Source organism: Eurosta solidaginis, chromosome 4 (assembly GCF_040869045.1).
Source record: "Eurosta solidaginis isolate ZX-2024a chromosome 4, ASM4086904v1, whole genome shotgun sequence".
NCBI lineage: Eukaryota > Metazoa > Arthropoda > Insecta > Diptera > Tephritidae > Eurosta > Eurosta solidaginis.
In genome coordinates, this window is record NC_090322.1 from 170279826 (window position 1) to 170302421 (window position 22596).

Consider the following 22596-nt stretch of genomic DNA (forward strand, 5'->3'; position numbering starts at 1 on the left):
CCCATGGTTGAACCGACCACACGGAAATGTCGACTTTTACCTGACCCAATTTGTAACCAGGCACAGTTCCGCGATAAGACGATGTACGCCACACCTTCTCCGAATACGTGCACTTCGCCGAACAACGAAGGAGGGTAGAATAGATACATGGCGATCTATCTCCGGGCAGTGTCATCAAAAACATGACTTGCCGAAGCGACTAGCTCGTTAGCGTGTGAGGAGCCGAAGTAGCAGGAGTAATGCTAAACACGTTCCCAGGTACGGGGAACTGCTCGGACCGTGTTATTTTTTAGTGGGATTCCCCTCATGGAAGAAGGGAGGTCTACACTCGAAGAGTCTCGCAGTAAACTTAAATATCTTAGTCAGTGCATTTCCTCCACGAAACTTAAAAAGGATAAAAGAAAGGTAGTGAATGTTTTATAATAGGCTGTTACGATGACCATTTTGTCATTCCTTAATATATTCCTGTTTGGCCCATTGTGTATCAAGCAAAATATGTGGACAAAAGTGCTGATGATTTGATTTGAGAAAGATGATGTACTTATCATTTATTATGACGACAAATCTTTATGACGGCGTAATCTTTCAAGAGCCAACAAACTGCGAAGACACCTCAATATTGGAGTGAAGTGTTGGGCTTTTCGAAACATGGCAGTACAATATCAAAATATTTTAAATTAAACCGATATTTCTTCCATACTCAGGGGTATTTATAAATAGTTTTTAAAAGGCTGTCCCTACTTGTCCGCAAAATTCAGTCGAAAATAGCCACTTCCTTTTTAAAAATATCATGCCTGAAACTTTCCCCTCAAACCGAGATGTAGTAAAATGTAAAGTTTTTACAGGATGAAAGTTCGATGTAGTTTAAATCACAAATCTCACTGAAAGTCTAACAGGCCGACCTCACAACGTCTTTGATGAGATTTGATCAGCTATGTAGGATGCCCTCATAAGCCTAAGCAAGATTCCATTCGTAAGCATTGGAAGTTTAATTTGGCTAGGTGGCTCAGATGTGAAAAAAAGCGAGTTTATCGCTCTAAATATTACATGAGTATATATTGTGACAAATATTAGCATCACTAAGCGATACTATCATCACCAAGCCGATACTAAGCAGCCACTCGTATGTACGTAAACAAATCAATTATCATTTACACACATGCATACAAGACAGCATGTCATCTTCAGGCGCCGTAGTACTCACATATACACACGCATATAGCTACAAACTACAAATATACATGTATATGATTGGTAACCAAGCATGAAGTTCACGAAATTACTAGACCTTAGGAGAAATGGGTGAACGAGGAAACCGAGCGTATAAAAGCAGCGCAAGCTGAGGCATGACTAATCAGTTTTGATTTAAGCACGCTATTGGTTGTGAAGTATAAGTGTTATTGTGAAGTACTTTCAAAGTAGTCTAATAAAGATCTTTTGTATTATTGAATATTGGAGTGATTTATTCAACAGTTTAGCGATTCGAACGTTAGCAGAATGTTTGGAATAAGCGGATTTTCCCTAAATTCGTTACAATATGAAACAGTCTGTGGTGCAAATTTTGAAAGTTCCATCGGCTATAAAAAAGATGAAAACGGGTAGTATGACTATTTTTTTGAACCAAAAATCTTCTACTTTTGATGAACTCTTAAAAGTTGTTATATGGGTTTTTTGATTCACAACGAAATTATTAAAAAAAAAAAAATTGTTTCGTGTACGTTTGGGTTTATAACTCACCGTTTCCATAAATCGTAAATAATCTTAATTTATCATCCGCACATTGTTGCTGATCTTTTTGTAGTTGTTGATGTTGTTTTTGGTTTTGTTGTTGTTGTTGTTGTGTTATTGATGATTGTGGCAATGATGGCACTGTCAATGTCAATGGCAATGTATAACGATATTGTCCATGTGGCACACCATTATTACTTATATAATACGGTGCATTGTCATTTATGTTGTTATTGTTATTGGATTTGTGTTTACTTAATGAACGTACATTTAATTCATTATTTCTTAAAATTAATTCATCATCATTATTATTTGTGTGTTGGTGTTTGGAATTGTTGGTAATATTTATGTTGTTGATTCCAAAATCGAGACTATCGCAGATATTTGTTGTTGCAGTTGGTGGAGTTAATTGCGGTGTTTGGCAGCCATTCGTGATGATTTCAGTGTTGGATAAATTTGAAAAATAATTTTTGTGTTTGTTGTTGGGCAACAAAGACAAATGCGGACGCGACGGCGACTGCTTCTCCTTTTGCTGCTTAGTTGGTGATGACATTTTATTGAATTTATTTTTTTTATAATTTATTATTTCTAGTTTAAGTTATTTTTTTTTTATTTAAAATATTTTATAGTTAAAATTATTTTTTACCTAAACCACTTTTTTATTTAAAAAAATCTTTTTAGCTTTTTTCAATATTTTTCAATTTGTAAAAATTTTTTGAAAAAAAAACGACGCCACGAATTTTTGTTTAAGCTTTCAATTTAATTAATATAATTAAATAAATTTTTGCTAATATAAATAGATAATTTAAAATTCTTTTTTAAGCGGTGAAAATTTTAAAATAATACTTAATTTTTTTCCCATTTTAGTTATTTAAATTTAGTCGCACAATTTAGATAGAACAAACAATTTGTTTAGATTTAACACAGAAACGCAAATTTTATTTCTATTAAAAAAAATTCAATTTGCCTGAAGTCCCATGTATTGCAAGTTCAAGCCCAATTTTTTTTAAGTTTAAATTCTTTTTTACAATTACAAAAACTACAAAATTGGTTGGCCAATTTTCCTTATAAAGCAGTTTACATTATATCGCGCATTAACATGAATTCACACTAAATTATCTAAATTAAAAAAAGAAATAATGATATCACACGCAATTATTTTTAACTGAAATAATTTGTAATTCTTTTTTTAGTTAAAAAATATTATTTTATAATATTTTTATTATTTATATATATAATGCAGCTGCACGCATAAACAGCTCGTGAATCTGTTATCGTTTGGTTTACATCTTCGTAGCGTTTTCGTGGGCGTGTCTCTTGCTCGTAGCCGTTCGTAGACAAAGCGCGCAGAGACACGATAAGCGTGGGAATTACGAAGTAATAGACGAACCGTATTTAAACCTATTTTGTACAGGCTTTCTTGCACTCCTCCTCTGCTGCTGATGAATTTGTAAATTGTTGTTGTTGTTATGTTAAATGTGGTTTGTAAAATATTTTAAATTAAACTTGAATATCGTGTGTGAGAAATGTGCTGTTGGTATTGTTGTTGTTATTTATGTGAAAATTAATTTGGTAAGTCTATGTAATAGAACCAGACCGCTCTTTAAATGTATTTTCTATGATTTTATCTTTTTTTGTTTCGTTTTGGCCTTTATTCTGTTCGCGCAACAGAAATGCCTCTTTGGCTTTAGTCACCGGACCGTTGATATGGCTAAAAGAAATAGATTAGAACCAGAAAAGAAAAACGTTGATTTTACGGGCTCACACTGTTTTGTTTTTTTTTTGTTTCCAAACAAAACTCGTTTTTTGAGTTTTTCGCATATAAATAAAAAAAAAAAAAAATAACAGTTTGCACATTTTTGCTTTTTCAATACCTTTTTCTCTAAAACAATAATTATACTAATTAATGTCAAAATTTGATGTTTATAAGAAATTGTGTTTAAGAAAGAGAAGCTAGAGAGGTAAAAGAGTAAAAAAAAAAACGCTTGTGAAATAAATCCCAGGAAATGTAAGAGTGTGACAGGATAAGTTAGGTTAGGTTGAACTGGCCGGTCCGTGAGGAGCTCATTTTGAATGAGCCCATAGTGTCACCAGAAGTTTGTTTAACAACTAAACTGAAAATCCCTATCAAAAACCAGGACATTTATAATAAAAAAACTCGTCGTCTTAGCAAATACCAGGAGCTTCCTAGGACCTGCTATGCCATTTGCTGCTTGTAAATATAAAAGATGTATTTTTAAAAAAACTGAGGTCTCAGCCTGACGAACGCAGCGCACGAGCACAAAATATGCCGGACTTCCTACATCTGCTATCTCTGATAACATCTAATTTGAAAGCATGTGCCGACAGCATGCAAAGTTCAGTCAGAATACCCACAATGAGCCTATCTTTTCAATTATAAGAGTTACTTTGTTAGTCCAAGGTTGTAAAACCTGTACATGATCTTCAACACTTTGCATCTCTCGCCTAATCTTAATGCGGCGTCTGCGGTGCAAGCTTCGTGGGATACACCCTTTTCAGCTAGCTCATCCGCCTTTTCTTTCCCATTTATTGCCATATGGCCTGGAAGAATGCGCAGTTCTACGGAGGGGGGGGGGGGGGGGGGGGGGGAATTAGGTGACATTCCCGAGGTCGAGAAATCCGAATTTGCTTCAGAAATTAAAATATACACTTATTGAAATCATTCTACGTTCAGAAATTGTTTATGCCTATTATCTATTTTCAAATTCTAAGATTACGATGATTTTGCTGGCTGGGAAGACATTTGGGCTTAAATCTTATTTTGTAAGTAGTGTGTATTATTCTTTGTCCTTTTTCTTTTAAAGTTTAATAGCAGCCGATAGGCTTCATCGATTTTGACAATTCAAGCACCAATTTACTTGTAATTAAAAACTCCTTAAGAGCACATTTTTTATTTCTGTGAAATAAATTTCTATTTTTAAAATTGTTGCGAAAACCGTGCAAAAAAAAATTGTTCTGGAGCCATTTTTGCACGCAAGGAAAACCACATACGCAAAGTTTTACTCTCTATGATATTCCGTTGAGAGAAAAAATGGCCCGAAGTATTGATGCTAATCAGCATTAGTGGTGTTGTGAATCAAAGCTGAAAGTATGTTTGTGTTTAAGGAACACGCTATTAAACAGGTGGCAACCGTGGTGTGATGGTAGCGTGTTCCGCCTACCACACCGAATGCCCCGGGTTAACACCCCGGGCAAATAACGTCAAAATTTTAGAAATAAGGTTTTTCAATTAGAAGAAAATTTTTCTAAGCGGGGTCACCCCTCGGCAGTGTTTGACAAGCACTCCGAGTGTATTTCTGCCATGAAAAGCTCTCAGTGAAAACTCATCTGCCTTGCAGATGCCGTTTGGAGTCGGCATAAAACATGTAGGTCCCGTCCGGCCAATTTGTAGGAAAAAATAAAAAGGAGCACGACGCAAATTGGAAGAGAAGCTCGGCCTAAAAACTCTTCGGAGGTTATCGCGCCTTACATTTATTTATTTTTTTTATTAAATAGGTGTTTAGTTTGAACTGGTTTTTAGTTCATTTGAATTTAAAAACCAATCAAAAGAACAGTAGCACAGACTGTATTTGCATATAAATTTTATGTAAATACACAAAGTTATGTGGAAATAAAAATTAAAAAAATAGTTTTAAATTAATATCATAACTAAAAATAAAATAAAGATTTATAAAACTAGTTTCCTTATTTATTGCGATTTTTTAACAAAAGTTTGGTAAACTGTAACAGATTTGCCTTAAAGTCAACTGTTTAAATAAATAAATTTGTGACTTGAGCGGATGCATTCCACAAAATTGACTTCGACAACACGAAGGTCCGTTGTGATACCACATACACCAAAAATAACGGTGACTTAGATCTAGCTACTTAGAGAATCGTTGGGTAGCAACGATAAAGCTCCGAATGATACCAATCTCAACTTTGGATAAATCCTCGAGAGATGCAAGTGAGTCGCGATCGAAGTACTTTCGCCTAGTTCTGGCAAAAGCTGGGAAATCAAGCATAAAGGGTTTTGGTGATTCCATCTCATCATCCTCTATACAGCTGCAGCATGATGGAGTTTCCAGTATATTGAGACGTACCGCATGGATACCCATGGGACAGTGCCCTGTCAAAACCCCAATCACCATTGATAGTTGAGCCTTAGTGAACCCAATTATTTCAGCAGACCTCCTGCCATCCACTTTCGGCAAGAAAGATCTTGCTGCCCTGCAAGACGTGGTGTCCGCCCAACGTCTGCTGAGCTGACTCGAGGCCCAGCTATGGAGGAGCAATCCACAGGTGACCAGCGGGATCCCGAAATCCCTACAGCCATCTTCATCCGGTTCAGTTGTACTGATGCGGGCTAAGAGATCCGCTTGACAGTTACCCGGGATATCACCATGGCCCGGGACCCAGATAATCTTAATTGTAAAACATTCGATGCAATCGCAAGCGAGGTCAGGCACTCCCAGACCACCCTCGATCGCACTCTAGTTGAGCTCAAGGTATTAATAGCCGCTTGGCTATCAGAGTAGATGTTAAATTCCCTAACCGTAGTAGCACTGGATAGCATGCCATCCACCGCATCCTTACTCGCAGCAACTTCCGTTTGGAATACACTGCAGTGATCAGCCAACTTAAACTTGCGCTGCGCCTTACATCTAGCTCTTGACTTACTTCTCAAATAATGAAAAGCTCGCTAGCCAAATTAAAGAAGGCAGCATTTACTTTTAAAATACCACGGATATGATTCGAAAACAGTCTTGGACTTGTAAAATAAAATGGTGCTCTTTTGACAGATGATTAATATATATATGATTAATATATATTAATATATATATATATATTTATAATAAATATATATATATATATATATATATATATATATATATATATATATTTATAATAAATCTATTTAAAACAAGTTTAAGTTCGGGTGAAACCGAACATTACATACCCAGCTGTACACTTGAAATGCTGTTGTTGTTTGTTTTGTGTGTTTAATAGTGTTACAAGGCTGCGCAATAATACATATACATACGGTTCCATTCTGAACAAATTTTTCTTCGATTTATGGCTCCCGAAACATAGAAAATTGCTTAGTCATATAAGGGGTGGTTCCACGCCCATTTTTTTTTTAAGTTCAAGTTTTTCCTATATATAGTTATAAATCCACTTGGGAAATGAAATGCCATTGATATAAAGCAAAGATATAGCTTATTTTTTTCGTTCACGAATCTTTTAAAATCGATTTTTCTTCAAAGCATTCCTTATAGTAAAGGCAATCTCTCTGCCGAATTTTGTTACGATAGGTTTAGCGATATTTGATTTATGATTAATAATATTTTAAATTTTTTAAGCTATTGCATAGATTTTATCGCGGGATTGGTGACTAAATCAAAAAAAACCGTAACGGATATTTGTCAAAAAAGATCCGAAAAGGCTCGAAAAGATTCGAAAACGTTCGTAAAGGTGCGGTGTTAGCAACAGGCCAAATACATAATATTGGATCTCTATCATAATCAGCGGTGGGCAGGTTACCAAATTGAGAATGTGTTAGTAAACACGAACGCGTAGCGAGCACGAAAGCAAAATCAATTATTTATTAGTTTGATTTCAATGCTTGAACGGTGAATATGTGTCACACGCACTCGTTGGTACTCTGTTTTAAGCCTGCGTGCGACACTTCTTCACCGTACGACCATCGAAATCAAACTAAAAGAGATGTTGTTGATTTTCAAGAAGTAGCCATTGTGCTATCGCTTATCGTAAACTTATATGGTCGCTTACAAGCCAACCTAATAAAACCGCACTGCGTTTTTTTAGCGCACGCAAACAACCGACGTTTTTTGCCCTAACCCAAATAAAGCCGGAGTCATTGGTGCCGTATGTCGTATTGCTGTATCAGTATCCCTAACGTAATCAGCTGTTTATGGTTACGACGGTAAACCAAAACCCAATTGGTTGGCTACGATAGGGTTACGACCTTAGCGGCACCAATAATCGATTGCATTGATTCTCATAAGGTTGGTCGAATCAGCTGTTAAAAGGTTACCGATACGGTTACCGATAAAGCACCAATGTCTCCAGCTTAAGCATGCGTTGCGACAATGTAAAGCATGTGTGCAAACGTCAAATCTAAATGTCACGCAGAACAAAAATTGGAAATCGAGTTAGGTTTTCACGCAGCAAATTCAATTTGAGTTGCTCTCATACAAGTTGTATGTGCATGAGACATTTTTGACAGAAAATGACTTGCGTGCGTTTATATTAGGTTGGCTTGTTAGCAGGTGCTAAGCTCACGCCCACCCCGGATCATAAAGTTAAAGTTAAAGTGAATGTTAAAGAGAATGTTAAAGTTAAAGCGAAAGTTAAAGTTAAAAATAAAGTTAAAGTTAAAGTGAAAGTTAAAGTTAAAGTTAAAGTTAAGGTTAAAGTTAAAGTTAAAGTTGAAGTTAAAGTTAAAGTTAAAGTTAAAGTTAAAGTTAAAGTTAAAGTTAAAGTTAAAGTTAAAGTTAAAGTTAAAGTTAAAGTTAAAGTTAAGGTTAAAGTTAAAGTTAAATTTAAAGTTAAAGCTAAAGTTAAAGTTAAAGTGAATGTTAAAGTTAAAGCGAAAGTTAAAGTTAAAAATAAAGTTAAAGTTAAAGTTGAAGTTAAAGTTAAAGTTAAAGTTAAAGTTAAAGTTAAAGTTAAAGTTACAGTTAAAGTTAAAGTTAAAGTTAAAGTTAAAGTTAAAGTTAAAGTTAAAGTTAAAGTTAAAGTTAAAGTTAAAGTTAAAGTTAAAGTTAAAGTTAAGGTTAAAGTTAAAGTTAAAGTTAAAGTTAAAGTAAAGTTAAAGTTAAAGTTAAAGTCAAAGTTAAAGTTAAGGTTAAAATTAAAGTTAAAGTTAAAATTTAAGTTAAAGTTAAATTTAAAGTTAAAGTTAAAGTTAAAGTTAAATTTAAAGTTAAAGTTAAAGTTAAGGTTAAAGTTAAAGTTAAAGTCAAAGTTAAAGTTAAAGTTAAAGGTAAAGGTAAAGTTAAAGTAAAAGTAAAAGTAAAAGTTAAAGTTAAAGTTATAGTTAAAGTTAATGTTAAAGTTAAAGTTAAATTTAAAGTTAAAGTTAAAGTTAAAGTTAAGGTTAAAGTTAAAGTTACAGTTAAGGTTAAAGTTAAAGTTAAGGTCAAAGTTAAAGTTAAAGTTACAGTTAAGGTTAAAGTTAAAGTTGAAGTTAAAGTTAAAGTTAAAGTTAGAGTTAAAGTTAAAGGTTAAGTTAAAGTTAAAGTTAAAGTTAAAGTTAAAGGTAAAGTTAAAGTAAAAGTAAAAGTAAAAGTTAAAGTGAATGTTAAAGTTAAAGCGAAAGTTAAAGTTGAAGTTAAAGTTAAAGTTAAAGTTAAAGTTAAAGTTAAAGTTAAAGTCAAAGTTAAAGTTAAGGTTAAGGTTAAAATTAAAGTTAAAGTTAAAATTTAAGTTAAAGTTAAAGTTAATGTTAAAGTTAAAGTTAAAGTTAAAAATAAAGTTAATGTTAAAGTTAAAGTTAAGGTTAAAGTTAAAGTTAAAGTTAAAGTCAAAGTTAAAGTTAAAGTTAAAGTTTTTTTTTTTAAAGTTAAAGTTAAAGTTACAGTTAAAGTTAAAGTTAAAGTTAAAGTTAAAGTTAAAGTTAAAGTTAAAGTTAAAGTTAAAGTTAAGGTTAAAGTTAAAGTTAAAGTTAAAGTTAAAGTTAAAGTAAAGTTAAAGTTAAAGTTAAAGTCAAAGTTAAAGTTAAGGTTAAAATTAAAGTTAAAGTTAAAATTTAAGTTAAAGTTAAATTTAAAGTTAAAGTTAAAGTTAAAGTTAAATTTAAAGTTAAAGTTAAAGTTAAGGTTAAAGTTAAAGTTAAAGTCAAAGTTAAAGTTAAAGTTAAAGGTAAAGTTAAAGTAAAAGTAAAAGTTAAAGTTAAAGTTATAGTTAAAGTTAATGTTAAAGTTAAAGTTAAATTTAAAGTTAAAGTTAAAGTTAAAGTTAAGGTTAAAGTTAAAGTTTTTTTTTTTTTTTTTTTTTTTTTGTGTTTCGTGGAAGGAGGAAATGCTTTATGCACTGACCGGGATATTTAAGCCTCACTGCGAGACTCTCCGAGTGTAGGACTCCCTTCTTCCATGAAGGCCTACCCACTAAAACCTAACCTCCCACGGCCCGCGCAAATCCCCGTACCTGGGACCGCGTTTAGCATTACTTCGGGTACGGGTGCGCGCTACGTGAGCTCTATGGCTACTCTCACGCTAATGGGCTAGGCATCCGTCTTCTCGTTTACTGGTAAGTATATGCCTCACATATGTGCTGACCGTATCCCATCTGTCTCTTCGACAGGTCATGTTATTGATGACACTGCCCGGGGATAGGTCGCCAAGTATCTCTTCTACCCTCCTTCGCTGATGGGAGAAGTGCCTGCATTCGAAGAAGGTGTGGCGTACATCGTCTATTTCCCCACAGTACAGACAGCTCGGGCTATCAACCTTACCCATTCTGTGTAGGTATTTGCGGAAGTAACCATGTCCCGTTAGAAACTGGGTCAGGTAAAAGTCTACCTCTCCGTGCGGTCGCTTCAACCATGGATCAAGTTCAGGGATTAGTTCCCTAGTCCACTTTCCTACGATGCTGTTGCTCCACTCGATTCTTCTCGCGCCTGCATGGCAACAGCAGCTCTACTTGCTTGCGATCCGTTGTCATATATTGTTTTTCTTTCCTCAACGAGAAGATATATCGGTATGGTTCCCGCAACGACCAGGACAGCTTCAGCTGATACCGTGCGGTAAGCCGAAGATATTCGCAGCGCCCCTCTGCGTTGGACCGAGGTGAGGGCGACTCGGTTCTTCCGGTATTTCATTGCGTCCGCCCAGATTTCTGCACCATATAAGAGTACAGAATCCGAGGCTGATGCAAGCAACTTCCTTGTGCATGGCTTTGGGCCACCTGCGTTTGCCATTAATCTACTCAACTGCGCTATTATGCGCGCAGCTCTTTCGCAGGTCCCTCGTATGTGATCCGAGAAGTTGAGTTTGCTGTCTAACCTCACTCCCAGATATTTCGTTGAAGCGAGTGTTTCTATTGGCTGGTCCCCAACCATCATGTTCCTGGTAGTGGGAATACGTCTCTTTGTGAGGATGACGATCTCCGTTTTGGCTGTTGCTAACTGAAGACCGTGCTCAGCCATCCACCTATTTACATTACGCATGACCTGGTTTAATTTTAGCTGTGCCAGCTCGCAGCTTGGTGCTGTTATCACAGCTGCCACGTCGTCTGCAAATGCAACGAGGAAGGTGCTTTCTGGCATGTCTAATCGAAGAAGACTGTCGTAAGTTATATTCCAGAGATCGGGACCTAGTACCGAACCCTGGGCTGCTCCACCTGTTATTTTTACCTTTTTTTGACCGTGAGTACTTTCATATATTAGATACCTCTCTCTTAGGTAGTCCCTTAAAATTTCTAACAAATATTGCGGTACTTTGAAAGTGCTTTCTAGTGCCTCAAGCATGTCCTCCCACCTAGCTGAGTTAAAAGCGTTTTTGACGTCCAGCGTGACCAGCAACACTATAGGTCTTGCTCTGTGGCACGCTGTCTCGGCTTTCTTGACTGCGTCTATAACTTCTGCTATGGCATCTATTGTAGAGTGCCCCCTCCGAAAACCATGCTGTCTGGGCGACAGTCCTCCGGCGTCCTGTAACGCTCTGGTGAGGCGTTGCTTCAGGAGACTCTCCATCAATTTTCCTGCTGTGTCCAACATACATAGGGGACGGTAGGATGATGGAGAGCTGGGATCTCCTTTCCCTTTTGGAATGAGAACCAGTCGTGCTGTCTTCCATATGGTGGGGAAAATTCTTTCTTCGAGACATTTGTTGTACATGTGCAACATAAGTTCTGGGCAGTCGTTTGCAGCTAGTCTAATTGCCTCTGCGGGTATTCCGTCGGGCCCAGATGCTTTCCTAGGTTTCATAGTTCGCACGGCAGTTTTAAGCTCTTCTTCTTGGAATGGTTCCACGTTGCGATCTTCATGGGTAACGTACCCGCCCTCCCTAGGCAGTTGGGTGGGAAACAGGCCATCCACAATGTTTCTTATTTGGTTCTCGTCCATCAGCTGGTTTGGCGGACGGAACTTCTTCATTACTATCTTATATCCCTGCCCCCATGGGTCTCGATCCACTTCCTCGCAAAGCGTTTTCCAGCACTTAAGCTTGCTTTGCTTAATGGCAGCACTAAGAGCTTTCTTCGCTCCTTTGTACGCTTCCGACTTTTCTAGAGCCTCAGGCCTGCCGCGCGCGCGAGTTGCTAAAAGTTACAGTTAAGGTTAAAGTTACAGTTAAGGTTAAAGTTAAAGTTGAAGTTAAAGTTAAAGTTAAAGTTAGAGTTAAAGTTAAAGGTTAAGTTAAAGTTAAAGTTAAAGTTAAAGGTAAAGTTAAAGTAAAAGTAAAAGTAAAAGTTAAAGTGAATGTTAAAGTTAAAGCGAAAGTTAAAGTTGAAGTTAAAGTTAAAGTTAAAGTTAAAGTTAAAGTTAAAGTCAAAGTTAAAGTTAAGGTTAAGGTTAAAATTAAAGTTAAAGTTAAAATTTAAGTTAAAGTTAAAGTTAATGTTAAAGTTAAAGTTAAAGTTAAAAATAAAGTTAATGTTAAAGTTAAAGTTAAAGTTAAAGTTAAGGTTAAAGTTAAAGTTAAAGTTAAAGTCAAAGTTAAAGTTAAAGTTAAAGTTACAGTTAAGGTTAAAGTTAAAGTTGAAGTTAAAGTTAAAGTTAAAGTTAAAGTTAAAGTTAAAGTTAAAGTTAAAGTTAAAGTTAAAGTTAAAGTTAAAGTTAAAGGTAAAGTTAAAGTAAAAGTTAAAGTTAAAGTTAAAGTTAAAGTTAAAGTTAAAGTTAAAGTTAAAGTTAAAGTTAAAGTGAATGTTAAAGTTAAAGCGAAAGTTAAAGTTAAAGTAAAAAATAAAGTTAAAGTTGAAGTTAAAGTTAAAGTTAAAGTTAAAGTTAAAGTTAAAGTTAAAGTTTAAGTTAAAGGTAAAGTTAAAGTTAAAGTTAAAGCTAAAGTTAAAGTTAAAGTTAAAGTTAAAGTTAAAGTTAAAGTTAAAGTTTAAGTTAAAGGTAAAGTTAAAGTTAAAGTTAAATTTAAAGTTAAAGTTACAGTTAATGTTAAAGTTAAAGTTAAAGTTAAAAATAAAGTTAAAGTTGAAGTTAAAGTTAAAGTTAAGGTTAATGTTAAAGTTAAAATTAAAGTTAAAAATAAAGTTAAAGTTAAAGTTAAAATGAAAGTTAAAGTTAAAGTGAAAGTTAAAATTATAGTTAAAGTTAAGGTTAAAGTTAAAGTTAAAGCTAAAGTTAAAGTTAAAGTTAAAGTTCAAGTTAAAGTTAAAGATAAAGTTAAAGTTTAAGTTAAAGTTAAAGTTAAATTTAAAGTTAAAGTTACAGTTAGTGTTAAAGTTAAAGCTAAAGTTAAAGTTAAAAATAAAGTTAAAGTTAAAGTTAAAATGAAAGTGAAAGTTAAAGTCAAAGTTAAAGTTAAGGTTAAAGTTAAGGTTAAGGTTAAGGTTAAAGTTAAAGTTAAAGTTAAAATTAAAATTAAAGTTAAAGTTAAAGTTAAAGTCAAACTTAAAGTTAAAGTTAAAGTTAAAGTTAAGGTTAAAGTTAAAGTTAAATTTAAAGTTAAAGTTTCAGTTAATGTTAAAGTTAAAGTCAAAGTTAAAGTTAAAGTTAAGGTTAAGGTTAAATTTAAAGTTAAAATTAAATTTAAAGTTAAAGTGAATGTTAAAGTTAAAGTTAAAGTTAACAATAAAGTTAAAGTTAAAGTTAAAGTGAATGTTAAAGTTAAAGTTAAAGTTAAAAATAAAGTTGAAGTTAAAGTGAAAGTTAAATATTAACTTCTCATTTATTCAATAAAAGTAAAAAATTTGTTTTCTTATCGGTCACCACGCTTAAAAAGGTTAACTTGAATTAATATCAAAGACAAAACTTGAATTAATATCAAAGAAAACAAAATGTTGCATAAATATTATAATTGCATAAGTTGATAATATGCAATAGCTTTACCGCGGCAGTCCCCGAGTGCCACACGTCCTTTTTTTTTATATTTTTATCAATATCAGTCCACACGTCAAATTTCAACATTCTAGGTGTATTATTTACTAAATAATCAGGTGATTTGTGTTTTCCAAAATGTTGTATATATAAAAAGTGGGCGTGGTTATCATCCGATTTCGCTCATTTTCAATACCAATCTATTCTGGGTCCAGATAAGCTGGCATACAAAATTTGGTTAAGATATCTCAATATTTAATCAAGTTATCGTGTTAACGACCGGACGGACAGGGACGGACGGACATGGCTTAATCAAATTTTTTTCGAAACTGATGATTTTGATATATGGAAGTCTATATCCATCTCGATTCCTTTATACCTGTACAACCAACCTTTGTCCAATCAAAGTTATAATACCCTGTGTACAAGTACAGCTGGGTATAATAAAAATTGCTTCCAATAAATGTTTTGATACATACATTTAAAAGCAATTTAAGGGCAATGCCCGCTTAATTCATACATATTTAAAATACTAGCCTTTACCCGCGGCCCCGTCCGCAAGGAGAAAATGAAATATGTGGGCTATTCACGTTAGCCTGCTTATAAAGTTATCTGTTTAAAATTTTTTTTCTGTCTAATGCATTTTATTTTTGTAATTGAGTAAAAAAAAGAACTTTATGAGCTGATAACCTGATAGGATCCCAAAATGATAACGAAATTATCCAGAAAAAGCCACGAAATGACCCCGACGCTATCGCGGACGGATCCCGAAAACCATCCAGAAACGCCCCGGAAGTGTTTCCAAAAGTTCCCGAAGTAGTCCCAAAAAAGCCCGAAATGACAACGACACGATTCTAGACTTATCCAGATAACCACACAGAAATGACGCCAAATTGATCCCGAAATAGTCCCGAAAAAGTTCCGAAATTACCCTGACGGGCTCCCGGACGGATCTCAGAAACCATCCAGAAAATATCCAGGAAGGGTCCCTAAATTATCCCGACTAACTCCAGAAAAAGTTCCGAAATGGCTCCGAGGGGATCCACGATGGATCGCGAAAACCATACAGAAATGATTCCGGAAGGATTCCAAAATGATCCCGAAATAGTCCGGAATTGACCCAGATGGGATCCCGCACAGATCCAGAAATGATCCCGGAGGGGTGCAAAAACTATCCCGGAAAAGTAACAAAAAATCCCGAAATGGCTCCTACGGCATCCCGGACGGATCCAGAAATGATCTCGGAAGGGTCACCAAATGATCCCAAAATAGTCCCGAAATGACCCTGATGGATCCGGCAAACCATCCCGAAATAATACAGAAAAAGTCACGAAACGACCCCTAGAGGATCCCCAAATGATCCCGTATTAGCCCCGAAAAGGTCCCGAAATAACCCCGACGGGATCCCGGACAAATCCCGAAAACCATCCAGAAATGATGCCGGAAGGAATCCCAAATGATTCCGTAAAAGTCCCGCATTGATTCCGACGAGAAAAAGTCCCGAAATGAACCCGACGGGATGCCGGACGAATCCCAAAAACCAGCCAGAAATGATGCCGGAAGGGACACCAAATGATCCCGAAAAAGTCCCGCAATAATTCCGACGGGATCCTGAGCGGATACCGAAAACCATCCAGAAGTGATGCCGAAAAGGTCCTCAAATGATCACCTAATAGTCCCAAAATGACCCTGACGGCATCCCGGACAGATCCCGAAATCCATCCAGAAATGATCTTGGGAGGGTCCCAAAATTATCCCGAAATAGTCTGGGAAAAGTCCAGAAATTACCCTGACGGATACCGGACGAATCCTGAAAACCAATCTTAAATGATGCCGAAAAAGTCCCGAAATGTCCCTGATGGGACCCGGAAAGGATCCCGAAAACTAACCAGAAATGATGCGGGAAAGGTCCTCAAATGATCTCCCAATAGTTCCGAAAAGACCCTGACGGGATCCCGAACGGATCCCGACAACTATCCAGAAATGATACCGAAAGGGCCCGCAAATGATCCCGTATTAGTCGAGAAAAAGTCCCGAAATGACCCCGACGGGATGCCGGACGAATCCCAAAAACCATCCAGAAATGATTTTGGAAGGGACCCCAATGATCCCGAAAAAGTCCCGCAATTATTCCGACGGGAATCTGAACGGATACCGAAAACCATCCAGAAGTGATGCCGGAACGGTCCTCAAATGCTCACCTAATAGTCCCAAAATGACCCTGAGGGCATCCCGGACAAATCCCGAAATCCATCCAGAAATGATCTTGGGAAGGTCCCAAAATGATGCCGAAATAGTCTCGGAAAAGTCCAGAAATTACCCTGACGGGTTCCCGGACGAATCCTGAAATGATTCCGAAAAAGCCCCGAAATGACCCTGACGGGATCCCGAAAGGATTCCAAAAACTATCCAGAAATGATGCCGGAAAGGTCCTCAAATGATCTTCTAATAGTTCCGAAATGACCGTGACGGGATCCCGAACGGATCCCGACAACTATCCAGAAATTACGCCGAAAGGGTCCGCAAATGATCCCGTATTAGTCGAGAAAAAGTCCCGAAATGACCCCGACGGGATCCCGGACGAATCCCAAAAACCATCCAGAAATGATGCCGGTAGGTATTCCAAATGATCCCGAAATAATCCCGAAATGACCTCAACGGCATTCCGGACGGATACCGAAAATTATCCAGAAATGATGCCGGAAAGGTCCACAAATGATCCCCTAATAGTCCCGAAATTACCCTGATGGGATCCCGGACGGATCCCGAAAACCATCCAGAAATGATGCCGGAAGAGCCCCCAAATGATCCCGAAAAAGTCCCCAAATGACCCCGACGATATCCCGGACGGATCCCGAAAACCATCCAGAAATGATGCCGGAAGAGCCCCCAAATGATCCCGAAAAAGTCCCCAAATGACCCAGACGAGATCCCGCACGGATCCCGAAAACCATCCAGAAATGATGCCGGAAGAGCCCCAAATGATCCCGAAAAAGTCCCCAAATGACCCCGACATACTCCAGAAAAGGTTCCGAAATGGCTCTGAGGGAATCAACGACGGATCGCGAAAACCATACAGAAATGATTCCGGAAGGATCCCAAAATGATCCCGAAATAGTCCGGAAATGACCCAGATGGGATCCCGCACAGATCCAGAAATGATCCCGGAAGGGTCCAAAAACTATCCCGGAAAAGTAACAAAAAATCCCGAAATGGCTCCTACGGCATCCCGGACGGATCCAGAAATGATCTCGGAAGGGTCCCCAAATGATCCCAAAATGGTCCCGAAATGACCCTGATGGATCCGGCAAACCATCAAGAAATTATGCCGGAAGGGTCCCCAAATGATCCCGAAATAAAACAGAAAAAGTCACGAAACGACCCCTAGAGGATCCCCGAATGATCCCGTATTAGCCCCAAAAAAGTCCCAAAATGACCCTGACGGGATCCCGAAAGGATTCCGAAAACAATACAGAAATGATGCCGGAAAGGTCCTCAAATGATCCCCTAATAGTCCCGAAATGACCGTGACGGGATCCCGACAACTATCCAGAAATGATGCCGAAAGGGTCCGCAAATGATCCCGTATTAGTCGAAAAAAAGTCCCGAAAGGACCACGACGGGATCCCGGACGAATCCCAAAAACCATCCAGAAATGATGCCGGTAGGTATCCCAAATGATCCCGAAATAGTCCCGAAATGACCTCGTCGGCATCCCGGACGGATCCCGAAAATTATCCAGAAATGATGCCGGAAAGGTTCCCAAATGATCCCCTAATAGTCCCGAAATTACCCTAATGGGATCCCGGACGGATCCCGAAAACCATCCAGAAATGATGCCGAAAGGGTTCCCAAATGATCCCGTATTAGTCGCGAAAAAGTCCCGAAATCACCCCGACGGGATCCCGGACGGATCCCGAAAACCATCCGGAAATGATGCCGAAAGGGTTCCCAAATGATCCCGTATTAGTCGCGAAAAAGTCCCGAAATGACCCCGACGGGATCCCGGATGGATCCCGAAAACCATCCAGAAATGATGCCGGATGAGCCCCAAAATGATCCCGAAAAAGTCCCCAAATGACCCCGACGAGATCCCGGACGGATCCCGAAAACCATCCAGAAATGATGTCGGAAGAGCCCCCAAATGATCCCGAAAAAGTCCCCAAATGACCCCGACGATATCCCGGACGGATCCCGAAAACCATCCAGAAATGATGCCGGAAGAGCCCTCAAATGATCCCGAAAAAGTCCCCATATGACCCCGACGAGATCCCGCACGGATCCCGAAAACCATCCAGAAATGATGCCGGAAGGGTCCCCAAATGATCGCGAAATAGTCCCGAAATGATTCCGGAATAGTCCCGAAAATGTTCCAAAATAACCCCGACGGGATCCCGGACGGATCCCGTAAACTATACAGAAATGATCCCGGAAGGGTCCCAAAATGATCCCGAAATAGTCCCGAAAAAGTCCCGAAATTACCCCGGCGTAATCCCGGACCGATCCCGAAAACCATCCAGAAATGATCCCGGAAGGGTCTCGATATGACCCTTACGGGATTACAAATAAGGTGAAGCTAATTATAAAACCATGTTAATAAGGCAGCAGGCGCATTGGAGCGAATAAAAAGTTAGATAGAAACATACAGGTAAAGCTAATAAAAGCGTGCTAATAAAAACAGTTGATGGAGGGCGGATGGCGGGAGTAGAGGAGAGGACCACTGATCGTTCCTCCAAAATTGTCTAGATCTCGTTCTGTATGTACCAGATACCAAAAACTATTGATTTAGGAGAAAATTTAGATTGAGTTATAACAATTTATGGATTTTACACCAGAGGGGGAGATAAAGGGGGGCGGGAGGAGGGTGTCACTGCTTACTTTGTAAGCCCTCGACCTATTTGACCCCTTGAGTCTGTGATATTGGTGAAGGCCAGTATACCTAAAGTTATAATGTGTAAAAATTATGAAAAATAATTTCTCGAAGGGTCGTGGGACCCCCACCCCTCTTTCCATGTTCGAAAAAAATTTCGCTAGTAGACTACTGTCTGTGTCCCAAATTTCATCAAAATCCGTGTAGCCATCCTGGCGTGATTCAGACGCAAAGACGAAAAAATATAATAATTAAATTATAACTGTTCCTAGGGGGCGGGGACCACGCCCCTTTTGAAAAATATATAGCTAGTAGATCCTTCTAGACTATTGGCTATATGTGTGCAAAATTTCATCCAAATCGGTCCAGCCGTTCTTGCGTTATTGAGTCACAAAGACAAACGTCTGGACAAACATCCAAACATCCAAACATCCAAACATCCAAACATCCAAACATCTAAACATCCAAACATCCAAACATCCAAACATCTTAACATCCAAACTTTCCCATTTATAATATATATTAGATTTTACACATTTCCACAAAACTGGTTTATTTAATCAATACCTTATAGAGATTAATTAATCTCGCAAAATTTTTTTTTGAGTTCTCGTCATGAGTTTGAGGGCAAAAATATTGTTCACGACATTGAAAAAGTAAGTTTTAAAAAATTACAGCTTTTAATTTTATTTTAAATCCATGGTAATAAATACAGTCCTACTCCCGTTCCCATTCCTACACCTATTCATTATTTTGTTCAAAAGGTTTATTTAATGGTAATGCGAATTCTCGATTTTTTTTGGCCAAAAAATTCTTTTATCTGTACTTGGGTCGGACAGGGTATACATGAAAATTTTACAATCAAATGAAAATTTTTTTTAGTAGGTCATGAAAAAAACCTTAAACTCAAAGTCAAAAATATGAAATTTCGCAGGCTCCAAAATTATTATTTTTTGGGTATGCGTAGTGAAACTTTTTTGCTTGAGCCTAAATCCTATCGAAAAATCGATGGCGTGATATCGGTTAATAAATCAACCCACCCTAATGTTCATAAGGATGGTTTTCATACAATTTTCAAGTTTTTGTATTTAGCATGTTGAAAATAATGTTCAGGGCATCCAGCCTGTGAAGAATGCAGCCTTTAATTTAACATAATTTTATTTTTGTGCTAGTGAGCCCATTCCCATTCCCACTCCTATTTATACTTCCACTCCCACTCATATTTCCCATTTTTCTTAAACTTCAACTCCTACTCCCAAACTTAATATTACTCTGCCAGTTATGTATCACGATTACATTCACACATTTCCAATTTTATTTATGCTACACTCTCACATACATAGCAGAAGCTTTACGTGATATAGATAGCGTATGAGTAATATAACATTGCACGCATTGCTGCTGAAGCAAGTATTTATGTATTTGTTGTCTGTTATTAATTTTACAATATTAATTAGGTACATGTATTGATGTAACTAATTCACTGTTATTTTACAGAATGTGTATATTTTGTATAACCCAGCAAACAATGGCTATGCAAGAGTCAGAAAGTTGTCTTAAATCAGGTCAGTTATGTATGTAGGTTTATGAGGTTCTTCAGACCATTGACCAATTTGCTATAGTCTTGGGGTATGAGCTCAATCCTTATAACATACTAGTAGACCCGGCAGACGTTGTTCAGCCGTAAATTTGGCCTATCTGCATATATTTTAATAAGATTTTTCCGTCTAACTTTGCCCTCCCCCCACCCCTCTTCACTTTTTCCTTATCCTTTTATTCGCTCCTCCCTCCGTCTTTTTCGCTTTATCTATCTCCATATTCGTTTCATTCTATTTCTTTCTCAGTCTTCTTCTCTCTTTTCTCTTCTCTCACGTTCTTCTCATTCTTCTTCATCCCTTATTGCCTGTCCCAGAGGGTGGTATATATTTGGCTCCAGTCCCAGTCCCACTCCGAGTCTCAGTCCCAGTCCTAGTCCTAACCCAGTCCGTTTCTGGTCTACTTCCCGGAAAAAAAGGATCGTAAATACTAATATAGGCAAATTTACATACCAAATTTCAGGCAAATCGAATAGGACGTATGTAAATAGGTATGTGGTTGATGCGGCTAAATCGAATATCACAATGAAAATTACTTTAGAGCTTTCCGCAACAGCTTTCATTTCATATCCATATTACCCACACATTCTAGGGGTATCCAGGTCCACGTTTTGGCCTATATCTTGAGACCCTAGTCACCAAGCGGTATAATATATTACTCTGTAATAAAGCACTCATCAACAGCTTTCATTTGATATCCATATTATGTAAACACATTCTAGGGATACCCGGGTCCACGTTTGAACAAAATCGACCGACGCATCTCTTCAAACACCGGCGACCAACTAAAACACATTTTAGCCTTTCCTTTTATATATATAGATTTTTATTTTTCACACTTTACTATAATATTAAAACGAAATGCAGATATTCGGTGCTTTTGAAATTCGGCTTAAAAATTGCACATGGAACAACTAAAGACTCTCCTGACTTAAAAACAATGTCTTAGTACTTTTAAATCGCGGGCCCCCTCAGAAACCCCGGGTCCGGGGGTAATGCCCCCCTTCCCCCTTTTAATTGATCGCTGTCGTGTGTAACAGTAAGAATGTGAAATAATTTCGAATGAGCTTTCGAAAAAAAAAATCGAGTATTTTCAGATTTTTACTTGAGTTCAAGGAAACTTTGGTATTCTCTCAAATATTTTAAATGGAAATTTGGAAATATCGATGTAGGTGTTGAAAACTTTTCAAAGTTTCAAACGCTTTCGAAATTGGCTTACATAATTTTTCTTATACAGTTCATTATACGTTTTTTAAAAATAACGAAAATCAAAAAACAATAACTGATATTTTTTTTTAGTAATTTTTGCACATGTAGGTCAGTTCACACGGTATTTTTTACTGATTCATTTTGTTTTTTGATTTTCCGACAGGGTATACTGCAACGATTTTCCGTATGTACATACATATGTGCTGTGTGTTCATTTAGAAACGGGGGTTGTTTTTAGAGATCAATTTGTGTGGATAGCTGAGGCAGGTAGAATTCAGTAATTTACTTTTAAAAAAATTTAGAACTTTTAACAAATTTTTTTACCGTGCTACCTTTGAAATAGAAAAATTTTATCAGCCTATTTTATAAAGTTCAGTGCTTCTCACAAAATTCTGTAAACTGCCTTCTTCGTTAATATTACATAAGGTTTCAAAACTTCTTAAATTAGAGACTCATTTTCTTTATTCGGAGCGCTTCTGATTTGGTTAGCTTTTGGTATACGGTTGGCAATTTTCATCATATCTTAGTCATAAAAGACTCATGCATAAAGCATTTCATAGTCTCGGCCTCTATTTTCAATATTTTAATTTATGAGCTATCCAATAATGTTTGAAGGGAAAAAACTATCAACTGATTTATTTGTCTGTAACGAGCCGGACCCGTGCGCATCTTGCGCAACCAATATAAAAGTCTCTTATCAAATATCAATAGAAATCTTGCCCCGCCATCTGGCTTATGGGAGCAACTGCCGGTAATGCAGTGCAAATATTTACAATAGTGCCATAGTGCAAATACATTTCTTCGTGTGCTCCCAATTATTTATTTTTAACAAATTATTTTAATAAAATATAGCTAAACAAAAGCTAATAGCCCGAATCTCCATCTCTACAACCAAAACTTTATGCAATAGATTTTGATTCCAAATAAGAGCGAAAAAGGGACCCGTACATAAAAAAAACAATTAGAAATAATATATATGATAAAATGTAACATTCAGGTAATTGGATTTATCTGAGAAGCTTGTCTATATATATAAAGAGGCAAGTTGAAAATTTTGCCCCCCTTTCACGGCCAAACTGTAATAATTAGGTATAAACATTTTTATATTGATAGCTCTTCCCAAGGAGCAGTGCTGTATCCTACAAATTTCAAAAAAGTTAAATATAGCGCTAAAATTTTAG

General features: G+C 36.9%; 1 protein-coding gene across 5 annotated transcripts in view; it reads right to left on the minus strand.

Annotated features, from left to right (window-relative positions):
• The window catches only part of LOC137250608 (solute carrier family 41 member 1), a 263443-nt gene that overhangs the window by 36399 nt on the left and 204448 nt on the right, over window positions 1–22596 (minus strand). For 4 of the 5 annotated variants that reach the window (XM_067783717.1, XM_067783718.1, XM_067783719.1 and 1 more), the window contains one exon: window positions 1738–3439. The exons of the other annotated variant lie outside the window; for it this stretch is intronic. In XM_067783717.1, coding sequence (XP_067639818.1) covers window positions 1738–2281 — 544 coding nt within the window. In that variant the 5' untranslated portion in view covers window positions 2282–3439. The remainder of the gene's footprint in view (window positions 1–1737; window positions 3440–22596) is intronic. 5 annotated transcript variants of the gene reach the window in all.